Source organism: Aulonocara sp. 'chitande type north' Nkhata Bay, linkage group LG7 (assembly GCF_057382095.1).
Source record: "Aulonocara sp. 'chitande type north' Nkhata Bay isolate Kocher_YH1m ecotype deep benthic linkage group LG7, A_spYH_male_GT1.1, whole genome shotgun sequence".
NCBI lineage: Eukaryota > Metazoa > Chordata > Actinopteri > Cichliformes > Cichlidae > Aulonocara > Aulonocara sp. 'chitande type north' Nkhata Bay.
The window spans coordinates 14,992,676-15,009,057 of record NC_141350.1 but is presented as its reverse complement, the minus strand read 5'-3'; the positions used below and the strand labels follow the sequence as shown (position 1 = coordinate 15,009,057).

At 38.0% G+C, this 16,382-nt stretch overlaps 1 protein-coding gene across 1 annotated transcript in view; it reads left to right on the top strand.

Annotated features, from left to right (window-relative positions):
* LOC147324811 (mucin-5B-like) overlaps window positions 1-16,382 on the top strand; it is a 45,612-nt gene that overhangs the window by 239 nt on the left and 28,991 nt on the right. Inside the window, 23 exon segments of the mRNA XM_086302731.1 lie at window positions 6,921-7,104; window positions 7,227-7,341; window positions 8,102-8,193; window positions 8,263-8,395; window positions 8,502-8,715; window positions 9,520-9,645; window positions 9,734-9,848; window positions 9,935-10,085; window positions 10,188-10,252; window positions 10,254-10,284; window positions 10,357-10,426; window positions 10,508-10,645; window positions 10,924-11,088; window positions 11,230-11,324; window positions 11,406-11,532; window positions 11,634-11,889; window positions 12,018-12,070; window positions 12,160-12,260; window positions 12,414-12,565; window positions 12,714-12,852; window positions 13,144-13,254; window positions 13,350-13,374; window positions 13,735-13,880. Of these exon segments, the coding sequence (XP_086158857.1) occupies window positions 6,921-7,104; window positions 7,227-7,341; window positions 8,102-8,193; window positions 8,263-8,395; window positions 8,502-8,715; window positions 9,520-9,645; window positions 9,734-9,848; window positions 9,935-10,085; window positions 10,188-10,252; window positions 10,254-10,284; window positions 10,357-10,426; window positions 10,508-10,645; window positions 10,924-11,088; window positions 11,230-11,324; window positions 11,406-11,532; window positions 11,634-11,889; window positions 12,018-12,070; window positions 12,160-12,260; window positions 12,414-12,565; window positions 12,714-12,852; window positions 13,144-13,254; window positions 13,350-13,374; window positions 13,735-13,880 (2,804 nt within the window).

The following is a 16,382-nucleotide window of genomic DNA, read 5'->3' as shown; positions in this document are numbered from 1 at the left end:
TTCTGGTACTTCCGTGTGGACATTTCTGCTTGACTAAATTTTCTGAGTTAAAGCCAGCTGATCTATTTGCTTTGAGTCAGACTAAGAGTTTCTGTTATCATTAAACCATGCAAAGACAACAGTGCATGTGCTGCTATAACATACGAAAACCAAACATTGTCTACTTTGACATGTTTTTTGGGAAAGGTTTTGTTGGCACAATTAACATTTGCTCTGGTAAAACAAGCAGTTCATTGTATCTGACCTTTAGAAAAAAGTACATGGGCAAGAGATTGTCATTATTTATTATGATTATTCTTAATCTAAAAGATATCAGGTATAATAACATATATCATGTAGGACTTATTCTGAATGTGAGTCTATGATCTTGATATAATATTTATTATTTAAACTGATTTACCTAAATCCAGATAATCTTAGTGTCAATTAAAAAGAAATTACACCTCGTATTATTGGTGTTTAGTTTAGGGTCATGAATAAATATTCTTAATCCGAAAATGAAAAGGTTACATGTAGGGGTTAAAGGAGAATATAGCAGGTGTATGTGAGGGAAAAATATCCCTTTGAAATAAGTTGCATATTAATATGTATTGTGAACTCCACTATATATTAAAATGTGTACAAATTGTGGTCAGCTGACCTGTGACGCTGCTCTTTGTGGATTTGGCCAACTGAATTCAACATGACATGAGCAGATGTCTCATGCCTACATGTTATAAAGCTAGTATAAAATGTCAAATTTGGCAAGTAAATGTTATCAGCATCATCCTCTTAAATACATGAATGCTACCCTTAATGCAGCCTAATACTAACCATGTGCACCCCAACCTTTTTATTACACAATTATTATTATACTACAGTTTGTTTTGCAGGAAGTTTCACAAAAACAAAACTCTGCAGTATATAATATACAGTTCCAATATTTGATTAAAAAAATAAATAGGACTTAAGGGAAATTTCTGTCCAGTTTATCAAATGTCACCTACAGTGCAGTTATCTTTGAAAAAAACAAACAAAATCTTCCTGTCTTGTCCCGCCTTTCTTAAATCTTACTCTGACAGTGTCAGACCTTATTGTTATTTTTTAAACTTTTGACTCATCAAAGTAGCCACCTTTGGCAGATATACAAGGTGAACACACCCGTGGCATTCTTTCTACAATAGAAGTCAAATATTCTTCAGAAAGGTTTCCCATAAATGTGTTGCACTTGTCGGTTGCTTTGCTTTCACTATTTTGTCCAGTTCATCCCAAACCAGCTTGATGGGGTTTAAATCTGGAGACAGTGCTGGCCACTCCATGTTTTCAAGCATACCATTATGTTCTTTTTTTCCTGAGGTAGTTCTCGCATAGTTCAGACTTATGTTTTTGGGTCATTATCTTGCTGCAGGTTGAACCCCTGACCAACTAGATGCATCGCAGAGGGTATTGCATGACACTGTAGAATGCTTTGGTAGCCGTTTTGGTTCAGGGTGCCTCTCACTCTGTACCAGTCACCAGGGCCCTATTTCAGGAAGCCGGTTTAGAAAACTCAGAGTGAAAAACGATACTCAGGGTTGAGTAACCCCGAACTGTCCAACTCGGAATATTCGGTTTCAGAAAGGCTGATAACAATTAGTTCAATCAACGCGGAGTTGCTTTAACCCCAAGTTAAACGCGCACACGAGGATACATAAAGCCCTGATTAGTGGAGCACAGATTAAGCGAGTCACCATGGAGACGGAGGGAAAGAAGGCGCGGTCAATGTATTTTACAGCGCTTGAGGCCGAAATTCTGATGGCAGCATATGCCGATAACACGCAAATTCCGCGGAAAAAAGTAACACAGCCACAGCTGCAAAAGAAAGGGAGCATGCATGGCAAAACATAGCCGACAGAGTCAATGCGTGAGTGTTAATTTAAACATTGATCTAGGGATTTCCACCCATTTAACACGTTATTTTTTTACATTTTATTTTATTTTTTATTTCATACATTTTATTTTGTGATGTGATGTGAGCGCAGGTGCAACCCAACAGGCCCCAAACGTTCCTGGCAGCAAGTAAAAATGAAATATAAAAATATAGTCCAAACAGGTAAGGTGTAATTGTATTATGAGCCATAGTGCTTGGTCTGTTTGTAAACCAATTGCAGTTAGAGGCTACATTAATTTCCCCTCTGTAAGCACTTATTGAAATTATCTGAGCACATTACAAGTACATATTTGCTTACTCTGTGTGCTCAAATGTGACCCGTTATAGCCAATAGAAAAAAAAGCGGAGGCCCGAAAAACAGGTGGAGGTCGTCCACCACCACCACTCACAGAGGCTGAGCAGTTGGCTTCCACATTTGTGATAATGTTGGCAGCATCACATATGATCTTCACAGTGCAGAGAACACAAATTAGCATCCATTACTATAATGAAATAATTTGTTAGTTTGAAATGCTACAGGGAACTATGTACCTGTACATTAATGCTGTGGAAAGACTTCCTGTTCACATAGTCTCCTTCATTTACTGAAGGAGCAATGATTGGAATGTGAGTGCCATCTATACAGCCAATCACGCCTGGGAACCGTGAGAATAAATGTAAAATTTAAGTAGTAGTTCAAGTATCACCACATCATGAATTAAGTTTTGTTCATCCTGATACCTGCAATTTTGTGGCATCCCTCTTTGATAAATCTTGTGGGTCTATGACCGGGGAACACCACAAACGAGTACAGGAGACGTTTCAGTGCAACTGTAACATTCCTGACTGCCCGACAGACGGTAGCCTTGGAAACGTGCTCAGCGTCACCAATATTATACAGAAAGCTCCCGTTTGCAAAAAACCGAAGTGCAATACAAATAATATGTACAGAACTGAGAGAATGTCCGCGATGTGTCACATGAGCAATATTAGGCCTGAGGATGTTATTCAAATAAATTATAGATTGTGCTGAAAAACGGTAACGTTCACACAGGAAATCATCAGGAAATGATAAAATGTCCGAACGCGCTCTAATCACTCTCTCCCGGCGGAGAGCTCTGCGGAGAATTTGGGCTTCAACATCTACTGGCTCTTCAAGGAAGGAGCACGCCATGTCTGACACTTCCTACAGTCAGGTTTCCGACAAAGAGGCGGAGAAAGTCAGGGTTAGTTGAAGTAAACCTGCTAGGGGGCAGGTTAGCTTCACGGAGTGTGTCGTCATAGTAACTCACTCAGGATTAATCTAAACTCGCTTTGTGAAACCGAAAACCCAGAGTTTTCGTTAACTCAGGGTATACTTACTCAAAATTTGCACTAAACCGGCTTCCTGAAATAGGGCCCAGCCCTGGATCCAGCAAAACAGCCCCAGACCATCATACTTCCTCCTCCAGGTTTGACAGTTGATGCCACACACTGTGGAACCATCCTTTTGCTTACTCGACGGCGTACAAGGATCCTGCGTGATGAACCGAAGATTTCAGATTTTGATTCATCAGTCCATAATACTTTCTTTTAGTCTTCAGTTGTACAATGGTGGTGTTTCATGGCCCATAGCTTCTTTGTCTTATTCTGATATATTAGCAATGGCTATCTTACTGCAACTTGTCCTGTCAAATCTGAGACTTGCTTACTTCGACCACTATTAAGCTGTGCTTGAAGCTGTTGTCCTGTGAGCTGCCAATCACGGAAGCTGTTAATGCTCAGAAACTTGTCCTTTGACTCAGTTGTGGCTTTGGGTCTGCCAGACCTCTTTCTGTCAGAGTTTGCCCCAGTTTCTGACTGCATTTTGATGGTGCAGGAAATTGTACTCACGGACACCATGACTTTCTTTGTATTTCCTCCATAGGAAAGACCTACATTTTTAAGTGTTATGGTGGTCTGTCTCTCTTCCATTGTTTATTGCCTTTTTCTCACCCTTTTTTGGACCAACACACTACTTTCTGCAGTACAATACTGTTGAACCGATGCTGACGAGGGGATGGTACCACAGTGGGTTCCAACACTGCTTTCATAAAGACACAGGGGGTTGTAAGTAATGCAGAAAAGTTGAAACACTTGTAGAAATTAGTAACACCAGCTTTCAAGGCTTGATCAACCTCTATTGATGCAGAACAGCTCTAAAAAAGAATTTTTTTCAGGGAACCCATTTTGTGTTTCCTGAAAAAGGCCTTTTGTACAATTCTGCAATGTTCATTATTTTTCAGTTTTGGATAACCCACCTTTTTTAAATCTCTGGCAGTTTACCAATTACCTTTGTACCATTTCAAGCTATTCATTTGATTCAAACTACTTTTGCAGTGAACTGATTCAAATAATTTAACTGAAATAAATAACTTAACTTAATAACTTCTAAAACTTTTAACCAGTATTGTATAGATGAAGACTTGTTTATTCATTTAGTCCCAGTCCTGTACTTTCTAGCGATGGTGTGTGCTTACACAAGTTAGAACGTGTATTTAGTGTTAGGCTGCCAATGTGTAATTAAACTTGATGGTGATGAGAGGAAATGCAAACACTTTGAAATCACAGTTTAAATTCTTGCTAAATTGTTGCAGTTTTTTCCCCCCATAGACATTTAATGCATCATCACAGGCCACACCGGTGTTGATGATTCACAATGAATCTCACTAAAAAAACAGTGTGAATATGCATGTATATACCATAGCATAAAACATGTACAATCAGGGGTGGCCACACATGCTAATCATCCATTCATCCTCTTCCACTTCTTCAATTCAGGGTTGTGGGGGTACTTTAGCCGATCCTAGCTACCATAGGGTGAGAGGTGGGGTACACTCTGGACAGGTATCCAGAGAGGGCTAATACAGAGGACAGACAATCATTCGCACCTATGGGCAATTATGTTGAATAGATAATAGGTTGTGATGCTTTAGCACTTAAGATGATCACTACCTGGGCTGTTGGGGGGGTTCTTAATTTACAGAGGGAGACATACTATGCCTCGATTTCCACTCCTGTTTTCATTCTGGTAGGTCTTCATCTCCAAAAAACATTACTCTCCAGTTTTCTGTTTTCTGATTTTAGCTAGGTCGCTCTGAATCACAAGACTTCAGCATCTCACTTGTCAGAACATTCCTCTTTGAAGAACCCTATTCATGTTGATATACCAATGAGCTCTAATGGCTTCTATCCAATGGGTCCAGTTGCAAGTTGTCTTCAAAGTATTCCACGTGTAGTGACCAAGCATAGTGCACACACAGATTACCTCCCTAAGGCAGATACCTGAGCACAACATTTGAGTCACTTATGCTCTAAATACACTGCATGTTATAAGATGAATACATTGCTTCTAAATAGGAGAAACACTATGAAAACTAAAATAAATTGTCCGATAGTGCTAAACCTTTATAATATTGCTGTATTTATTAGTGTTTATTGTAATAGTAATGTATTGTATGGTAATGACTGTGAATACATCCAGTGTTTACTTTGATATAGTTGATAGTCCAGTAAACACACTGATTAACTAATGGTTATAGAATTATCAGCTGTTATTGAATGTAAATAAATAGTAATACTTTTCAATGTATATAATGTTACAGTGCTCAGACTCGTTGGACACAACTATAAAACCTTACAAAAACCTAACCTAAAGCAATTGCAACCTGAATAAACACAAAATTCACATTTTAATTTATAATTGTATTTATGAAAGAAATGTAATTCTTTAATCACCAGTGTCAAAAAGTAATTGTGACCTTTCCAGTAACTGTTACTGGCACTTTACTGTTACTGTTACTGAGTGTTATTATTATTGTTTAATGCAAAATGTGTCAGGTGATGAAGTACAACTTCTTTTTAATACAAATAAGTTTAGCCATGTAAGCCTATATTCTGGCTGTAAAATATTAATTCTTTAAATTGATGTGCCACATCTAGACAAATTTAGAGTCAATCCAATAGAAATAGTGCCTTTCTTTAGAGCACTTCCAGAAATTTAGGCAGTTTTAGTATAAAATACCAGAAAGGGTGTTTGGATCCAGATTTGGGCTAGACATTGTCTTGTTTCCAAAAGTTGATTCTGTTCATCTGGACGTAGCGTCCAGATTAAGAATGCATCAAGACGACATTTGTCTTGGTTTATGCCTTCCATGGATATTCTATAATGACCCAAATCACATCAGAATGTCTGCTCTGATTGGTGGTCATGAATCAGTCCTCTTAATATAAATATATAAATGTTAAAGTAGGAAGTAGGGGAAGCCCAAGATGGGATGTAGAGTTGCAGCTTGAAGGAAACAACTGCTTAGATGTCACATAATAATTTGCATTGTGAGCTCCAGTAGACTTTACTTTGTGTACAAGTTGAATTGTGTTGCTGCTCTTTCTTGATTTAGCCAGTCGAATTTAAAAAGGTAAAAGCTAATCTTGTCTAACTCCTAGATAGTATAAAGCTAGTATAATTCACCTTCATCACCTTAAAAATGAGAAGCCAAATACTTCAGAAAAGTAGAGAGTATTCCTTCATGGGGGATAGGATTATAAAAGACTACAAACAAAGACTGCAATATATTGTTTAAAAAATAAACGTCACAGAATTGCCACCACATGCCTAATTGTCCAAAAGAACACACCGTGTCAAGCAGTTAATGGTCGTTGTCTTCGCAAATGTTATTTTTTCAAGTATTTCAGTTGTGACCTATGTATTGTTGATAGTTTTTTGCTATTATTATAATCTGTGACTATTTTAAAGTAATAATTATGTAGTATTATTTTTAAAATAATCCCAAGATTGTAACATCAAGAGTTTTGGCTTACGTGCATTACTGTGAGTTTCCATAGTTATGTGTATAGTCTATAGACCTCATTTCACATTTTATTACATTTGAAAAGCAATTACTGTTGGAAAGAAAGCATAAAGATGATGGACACAGTGTAAACAGATATATTATCATACATGAAAGCAGCCAAATTCTCTGGAAAGGCCTCATACCACTGCATGTTTGCTCAGAGATACGGACAATAGCAAATGAGTCTAACCATGTCTCAAATGAGTCTCAGAATTCCCAGACGTTCTCAATGGACATAAAGAGGAAGGAGAATCCTGGAAACGCTACAATACGTTTTGTGGTTGTGAAAATTAATAGTTATTTATACAACATCAGCAAGGATTTGGTCACTCTGGATGAGCAGAGGTAAAAAGCAAAACAAAACAAAACAATGCCAAGTCAAACAACATTTCTTTTGGTCCTCAAAATTTGAAATGAAAACAACTGTACTATACTTTGTGTCATATTGTTTTTGTTTTTCTCCCAAGTATTCAACTTCCATACTTCCAGGCCGGGGTACGGTTGGAAAAAACTGAGTTTTACTTAAAGCTTTACTCCCAAGTTGGCATCACTGTCATGTGGTACAATGATGATGCAGTCATGGTAATAACTTAGACATCATTTGTTTATGAACACTGCTGAAACTTAGAGTAACTCAAGACAGTTTTTTTCCAGGTCACAACCATATTTCTGATGGTTGTTGCAAAAAGTCTTAAGTCGATCGGAATTGCTTTACACTTGAGAAATGCCAGGCATTGGTTACAGAGTAACTTTTAAAAGATCTTTGAGAAACACAAAGTCTACATTGTATTGTGCTGGAAGTAGATTTACAATAACTACAAAGGGGATAAAAGCATACTGAAGGGCTGAATAAGCAGAATATTTGAATGGAGAAATGAGTACAAACACAACTGTAAGTACTAAGAAAGCAGTGGATGTGGGTGAAGCAAGAGTAAACACCACAAGTATTGTGTAGACTGTAAGATAAAATGCTCTTTGGTGTACACTATCTCATCACTTTCAGTATAAGATTCCAGCTGTAGGTGACATTATGACAGTATCAAATGTAACTTTGTTTGTGTGTGCGCGCCTATGTGCGTGCTAGCATGTGTGCGTGTGTGTTGGGGGGAGGGTCTTGTTTTGGGTTTTTTTTAAGAAGAAGTATGTGTGTGTGAATGGGTGGATGACTGAACGCGTAAAGCGTTTTGGGGTCCTTAGGGACTAAGTAAAGCGCTATACAAATACAGGCCATTTACCATTTACCAAGAAGTAACAATAAGGTTTTTCCTTTGATTAATCAGTGGTTCAATCATCTCACTGTTTAATGAACAACAATAAATAAACCTATTTCTGCATTTTTCAGGTGGAAATTGATGATGAATATGCTAATCGCATTTGTGGACTTTGTGGAGATTTCAATGGCAATTCAGACCTCCGCGATAAAGGTGTATACTCATTTCATATTAATGTGTTTCATCGGTAGTATGCAAGAGTTAGAATGTAACGATTAATGTCATCAGATACAGGTCAACAAATCAGCCCCATTACGTTTGGCAATGGATGGAAAACCGCTAGTCCAATTAATTGTGAGGACCTCACTGAAGCGGTACAGACATCAGGGAAGACTGAGAATATGACGGATTCATGCAAGGAGTTTGTGAGTTTTTGTTATCCAGCTAGCTTTAAAAATAGATATGTGGTGATGTGTATTTGCATAAATCCTTTTACACATATTAACAATGCCTCTTTTTTGTCCCTTTAAGGAAATCTTCTGCAAAGACCTCTTTAAAAATGAATCCTGGAGCTCCTGCATTCCTCTGATTCACCCTGAGCCTTACATTCAGGCTTGTGTGAAGGATATGTGTCACTGTAGCAATTTAAATGGCTCCTGTGTCTGCAGCACACTCTCTGAGTTCTCTCGACAGTGCTCTCATGCTGGAGGACAACCTCCCAACTGGAGGACTCCGAAGTTGTGTGGTAAGGTTTTATGTTGTCATTTTTATTTCTTTCTCATGAGGTTGACTCTTGGACATAAAGAGTTACATTTCCCTGCGAAATTAAATTATTAAACTTGCATTTTGAGAGCAATTGGTTTTCTTACTACCAAATTTAACAATGGCAATGTAGGACGCATACGTAGACTGAAATGTGTCTGTAACAATACTGAGTATTTTATGCACAGAAGAGTGATTGAACTCATCAGGAAACTGAAATCTAGCTGGTAATAATCTAAAAGAAATCTGGCATTCCCTTAGTAACACTGACATACTCCACTCTTTATTAGTGTCAGATGCACTACAAATATCTTGCAGTTCATAGTCTGAGATTCTGAAAAGATTGTTGGTAATGTTGGCCAGTGTTGTTCATGTGGTTTGATGTTCGGACACTTTTTCTTAAAATTAATTACTTACATGTAAAGTGAATTAAGAAGAAAAAAGATTATTAATTCAGTGGTACAATAAATAGTAATAAATCTCATCCATGTATTCTACGTATTCTTTTTTTAATTTCGTTTTTATTGACATTCAGCAATCACTGTACAGTATAATGTGCATTAACTTCAATAATTTGTTAAAGATATCTGCCTACATATCTATTTTTCTTCTATTTTTAACAGAAAGAACATAAATATGAAAGAAAGAAGAAGAAAAGATTAGATAAGATTAGCGAAATAAAAATCTGGTCTGAGTGTTATTATATAGTCCATCCGTTTCTGACATGATACAAACAGGTCCCTCTTGTAATTCCCATCTGTGTGTCTATATATTCTAATCTTCGCAGCTAAACATTGTCCACCCACGATGGTATATGATGAGTATGGGTCTCCTTGCATCAATACCTGCAGATTCCCAGACACGAGTATAGTTTGTGAAGATCACAATATAGACGGCTGCTTCTGTCCTCCTGGTTGGTGCTGTTTCTTTGTACTCATCATGCCTAAATGTTTAAGTACCAGTAATATATACGGTCTAAAATCATGTCACGTCTTTATTAGAAACTGTGCTTGATGATATTTCCACGGGAAGTTGTATTCCTCTTTCTGAGTGTCCATGCAAACATGACAAAGTCTACAAGTCCAATGAGGTTTACCAGGAGCGGGGAGAAAATTGGTATGTTTCACATTTCATGTTTTTCAAAAAGTATTATTTTCAATTCATTAGTGTGTGCTTTTTCCTTAAAGTCTTTGTGTTTTCAGTACATGCATTGCAGGTAAATGGTCTTGTGAGAGCCTTCAAATGCATGCTACATGTTCAGTTGAACAGGGTTCATACATAACCACCTTTGATGGTAAAGACTTCACCTTCCATGGAGACTGTGACTACACTCTGGCTAAAGTGAACAGCAAGGTGAATGAATCAACGCCTCCAACTGTTAAAGATATGCAATCTTCTGATATTAAGGTGGCATTTTATATAGGCTGTACTCAAAATGCTCTATGTGTATTTCAGGATTATGTGAGTCCAAATTTTACCATTCTGGTCCATTTGACACAATGTTCACGTCAACAATACGACTCAAATTCATTTGAACAGAGACAAAAACAACGTGAGTGTAAACTACAGTAATTATAATAATTTACACTGAGCCACACTCTAATAGCATTTTTTTTTTATTCAGGCCATAATTTTCACCTCTGAAGGCAGAGTGCAGAAGAATGGACAGAAGGTCACTTTGCCTTATAACTCAGGTATATCAGAAACTAAGATTGTAGTTGATCATTTTATCCCAAATATGATCTTCTGATTTTTATTTTTCTGTTGACTCACAGGAGATATCAGTATATTCCATGCTTCATCCTTTCACATCATGCTCCAGACAAGTTTTGGTTTACAAATTCAGATCCAGCATGTGCCTCTGATGCAAGTCTATGTCAGTCTGGAGCAGAGCTACAGAGAAAAGACGCGTGGTGGGTTTTATATTAGCCATTAACCATAATCAGAAGTACAACTATCAGTTAATATGTATATATTAAAATATCAATATACCACTGGTCTTGAAGGTAACAGTAATTGTGATTATTTCTGTGTTGTATTTTTTTCTCACCATCATCAGCCATCATAGTGTAATTAAAAATTTTGGTTAAAAATAAAAAAGAAGAATTACAAATACTTTCAATATGCTCAAAACTGTTCGAGGCAATATTTTTAGAGCCTTTGTACGTACTCGACTTCCTGCAATCTTTAGGTTTATGTGGGAATTACAACATGATGCAGTCTGATGACATGAGGACTCGTCAGGGGATGGTGGAGGGAGAAGAAGGAACTTTTAGTAATTCTTGGAAAACTGACTATTCATGCAAAGATGGACATGGACGACTTGATGACCCTTGTTCTCTTAGGACGGAAAATGGTAAGTTGTTAACTATTATCATCAAGCATTATTCCTTTGATTTTTTTACTGCTCAAGACAGATTTTCTGTGATATATGTATCTAATCACACAAGAAATACAATAAATTCAAAAATCTTCAAAACTGATAATCTACTTGTAGAAAAGTTTGCCAAGAACTGGTGCCCCTTGCTACGACAGCCAAATAGTACCTTTGCACAGTGCCATTCCGTGGTGGATGCTGAGACTTACTACAAGGTACAAAAAAACCTCTCTGTTTGTCTTTAACTAAATTCAATAGGACTGTAATACCATAAAAATATTCACTGTGTTCTGCAGCGATGTATTTATGCTAGCTGTAACTGTGAGAAGAGCGAGGACTGCCTGTGTGCTGTCTTCTCCTCCTTTGCAAGAGCTTGTGCATCAAAGGGAGTGTTCTTGATAGGCTGGAGAAAGGATGTGTGCAGTAAGTGAAACAGCTCAGTAATGACGTTTTATGGACATTTTCTCTTTCATTAGTTAGTCCAAAACTATGATGTAATGACTATCATATTTTCTATAAAACAGACAAACGCACCAAGAACTGCCCAGCATCTCAGACCTTCTCTTACATACATCAGAGATGTCAGCTGACTTGCAGATCGCTGAGCTCAAAGATGCAGAGCTGCACCTCTGACTTCTTGCCTGTGGGCGGCTGTTCCTGTGCTGAAAATCACTACCTAGATGACAATGACATCTGTGTCCCCAAAGCAAAGTGTCCCTGTTATCATAATGATGAAACCATTGAACCAGGAAAGACCATTAACATCAACAATGACTACTGGTGAGTTATTTAAGGACTACAAATTAAACTAATGATTAACCATGACTATAATGCAAGCAATATAATGCAAGCAATATTGGTACAAACTATAATTTAAAGTCCTTTTGTGTTGCATTGTGTTTTTCTAGCGTATGCACTGATGGAGTTCTTCATTGTGATCCTTTGGCAGCTGGCTCTTCAAGTCAGTTATTAATGATATTCTTTTTCTACTATAAAACTGATTTGTAGTTAATTTACAGAATATTAAAGTAGTTCCTGCTTCTGTTACAGCATGCACTTCTCCAAAAGAATACTTCAACTGCTCCACTGCAGACAAAAGAGATGTTGGAGTGCAGTGTGCTCGAACCTGTTCAAATCCGGACAATGAATGCGTAAGCTGTTTTTGCTGATCAAGACCTACATTTTAGGTCTACTAACTTTTTCAAAATGTAGATACAAAGTCTGCCTTTGTGTTATCAATGTCATGTTGGTTTTACCAATCATCTATTTTTCTATTTTTTGTATTTTTCTTTCTATCCTTCCAGGATGCCACTGAGTGTAAATCTGGCTGTCTCTGTCCCAGAGGCCTCGTCGATGATGGTAAAGGTTCCTGTGTAAAAGAAAACCAATGCCCATGTCAGCATGGAAAGAAACTTTATTCCAGTGGAGAAAAAATCTCTAAGAAATGCAACACCTGGTATGATTGATTGATTGATTGATTGATTGATTGATTGATTGATTGATTGATTGATTGACATAGCATCACTGAAACTGATAATATATTATATTAGTTTTAGTCTTATTACAAAAATGTATTTAATTTCAATCCTTTCTGAAACATTTAGCACCTGCAAAAGTGGAAAATGGGATTGCACAGACAAGAAATGTCCAGGAACATGTATTATTTATGGAAGTGGTCACTATATTACATTTGATGAGAACTCATATGGCTTTCATGGACAGATGTCTTACACTGTAGTCAAGGTAATACATGCCTTTTTATCAAAAATAATTGTATGCTCATTTTATTGTGATTACTCAGAGTTCTTTAGTGGTAACAGAGTCTTATCATATTTGTTCTATTTGTTCACAAGGTGCATTTGCATAAGTAATATATTTTTTTAGTAACATCAGCTGTCAAATAAGCAATTAACTTTACAATATTTAAAGAGATTTAACACTTGATTTTGAATAGTACAGGACAACCTGAATTTTGATTTGATCAGCAGTCTCTGTTTGTATAAAATAAACATGCTAATGCTTGTCTCTTTTAAGAACACATGTGGTAATAAAACACAGGAGAACAACTTCACTGTTATCATAGAAAGTGAGATTTGTGAACTTCCAAACCCCATATGCTTCAGAAAGATCAGGATCCACCTGGGGGTAAGGCCATGTAGCTACCGGCAAGTAGAGGAAAATATTTTTAACTGCAATCTTACATGACATTGAAAGAAATCTCCCTTTACTTTCCATTATAGGAAAAGGAAATCACACTTTTAAAAGGTAAATCATTCCTACCTGTGACTATCTACCTGTACAACTCAAATTGCACAGTAAAAAAAAACAAAATGCAAAAAATACACCCTTTTGCACATTTTTACAGTGAAAACAGCAAACAGTTAAACAGTTAAAGTTAAACAGTGTCAACCCTATATATTGAATCTGTTTGATTTCTGGATGTTTATAATTGCTATTTTTATATGTTGGAGCTATTTCTTATATTTTGTTACTTTGTAATATAATGAATTATTTAATATAGTTTAGTCTGTTGCTGCACTTACTTTCTTGGAGCAACTGTAACCACATATTTTATTTAGGGATTAAGAAAGTATTCTTATTCTGATTTTGATTCTGAAAATGAAGGGGACGTCATTTCTCCAAATGGTACTGAGATTCAGTACACCAAAAGGAAGCTTGGTTTCTATCTGGTCGTTGAATTTGACATTGGTCTAACAGTTATATCGGATCATAAAGCAACAGTTAAAATCCGACTGGAACCACAGTACTCTGTAAGTGACAGTTTAAAAATGAATTATTCTATGTATGTAATGTAATATTTGAAAACATTTCTATGGCAGCAGGAGTTCTTTGGCCTGCTGCAGCGGAGAAAGCGTCACAGTGAGCTCTTGGGGCTGCGCGGAGGCAAGGAGAATAGGTGCACAGGTACATAAATTGACTGTGTGTCTGCTTTCTCCGCTGCAGCAGGCCAAAGACCACACCCCAGCCACAATTTACAAGTGCATATTTGTGAGAATGAAATCCCTTTTCCCGTTTTGTCAGGCCCTTCCTGAAAGAGTCAAATAAACCTTTATCTTTAAATACACATCTTGTTTTTTATGTGAAAGTCAGAACACATACTTTATTACGGTGGCCCCTAGAGACAAAGCACGTACAAACTCCAAAACACTTGCAAACTCCAAAGCACATGCAAACTCCAAAACACTTGCAAACTCCAAAACACTTGCAAACTCCAAAACACTTGCAAACTCCAAAACACTTGCAAACTCCAAAACATGTACAAACTCCAAAACACATGCAAACTCCAAAACATGTACAAACTCCAAAACACATGCAAACTCCAAAACACTTGCAAACTCCAAAACACTTGCAAACTCCAAAACACAACGGAAGTGCTCCAGGACGCTAGGGGCAGTGTTGAGCTCGATTTGCAAAATAAACAGCAAGTTTGTCTGTATGGGACGGTCTAGTCTCTGTTGCTTCCCAGGTTGCCTAGCAACCATGATACTAACCGCTGGAAACGTGTCATACAACTTTGTTCGACAGAAATGAAGGAGAACATATTTTGTTCATTTGTTTGTTTGTTTCTACAAGAGCTTTGTGTGATTTGAGAAGTATCTGAGGCTGAGACCACAGGAGAGTAAAACATGGTTTTTGGGCTTCATTTCCGTACTGAACAGTCATTTAAGATTAGTTAGTAAATAACAATTAGCTAATATTGTTCATGAGACTAAAGTCATATCACTTTGGTAATGTAAATATAATATGGCCAATATTATAGTTATTATATTAATCATTATTAGCTATTACAGCAGTGAACATGAACTCTGTGTCAAATACTGAGCCTCAGTACAGATTCAAGTTGCAGTTATTTATATGTCTTATCACCTTAAATCTTCACTCAAAGACAAGTATCTTTGACAGTGTATATATAGGTGTATCATATATAAGAGACAAATGTTGTTCCTTCATCGGGTGAGGGCCTCCAGCTCGCACTGGAACGGTTCGCAGCCGAGTGTGAAGCAGCGGGAATGAGGATCAGCACCTCCAAATCTGAGGCCATGGTTCTCAGCTGGAAAAGGGTGGAGTGCCCACTCCGGGTCGGGGATGAGTTCCTGCCCCAAGTGGAGGAGTTCAAGTATCTCGGGGTCTTGTTCTCGAGTGATGGGAGAAGGGAGCTGGAGATCGACAGACGGATTGGGGCTGCAGCTGCAGTAATGCGGACGCTGCACCGGTCCGTTGTGGTGAAGAGGGAGCTGAGTGTAAAAGCGAAGCTCTCAATTTACCGGTCGATCTACGTCCCTACCCTCACCTATGGCCACGAGCTGTGGGTAGTGACCGAAAGAACGAGATCGCGGATACAAGCGGCAGAAATGAGCTTCCTCCGAAGGGTGGCTGGCCTCTCCCTTAGAGATAGGGTGAGAAGTTCGGCCATCCGGGAGGGGCTCAGAGTAGAGCAGCTGCTGCTCCACATCGAAAGGAGCCAGCTGAGGTGGTTCGGGCATCTGACAAGGATGCCCCCTGGGCGCCTCCTGGGTGAGGTGTTCCAGGCATGTCCCACCGGGAGGAGGCCCCGGGGCAGACCCAGGACACGCTGGAGAGATTATATCTCTCGACTGGCCTGGGAACGCCTTGGTATTCCCCCGGATAAGCTGGAGGAGGTGGCTGGGGAGAGGGAGGTCTGGGCCTCTTTGCTTAGGCTGCTGCCCCCGCGACCCGGCCCCGGATAAAGCGGATGAAGATGGATGGATGGATGTTGTTCCTTCAGTATGTTGGCATTACTAAATTTGGCTCATTGCTTACATATATTTATAAAAAGAAAATGTACAAGCTGTGATAACTGTTTCTGATAAAATGAAGAGTAGACTGATATATGAATCATTCCTTTATTGGGTGAGAAAATCAGACCATGTCATAACTGCTTTAAGTCATACAGAATAGATATCAGAGCCTTAAACAGGCTGACTTCTGCTAAATGGGTCAAACTGGGCAGAAAGTATACAAACACATAACATCCTTATAGAATATGATGTAACACTATAGATCAACTTACCTCAAAATATATAAAGCATATAAACAATTACAGTAATATGATGCAACAAACACAGCAGTACTACTAATCCAAAATACTCAAAGCTTCATAGAACTGGAACAAACATTTATTTTTAGGTCCATTCTGCTGCTGATACATACTTTAGGTTTCTGAATATTAAACTTGTTACTGCAAGTGGGTCCCTCAGTCTGTCCTCACTCTGGACACTTGCAGTTGTCAC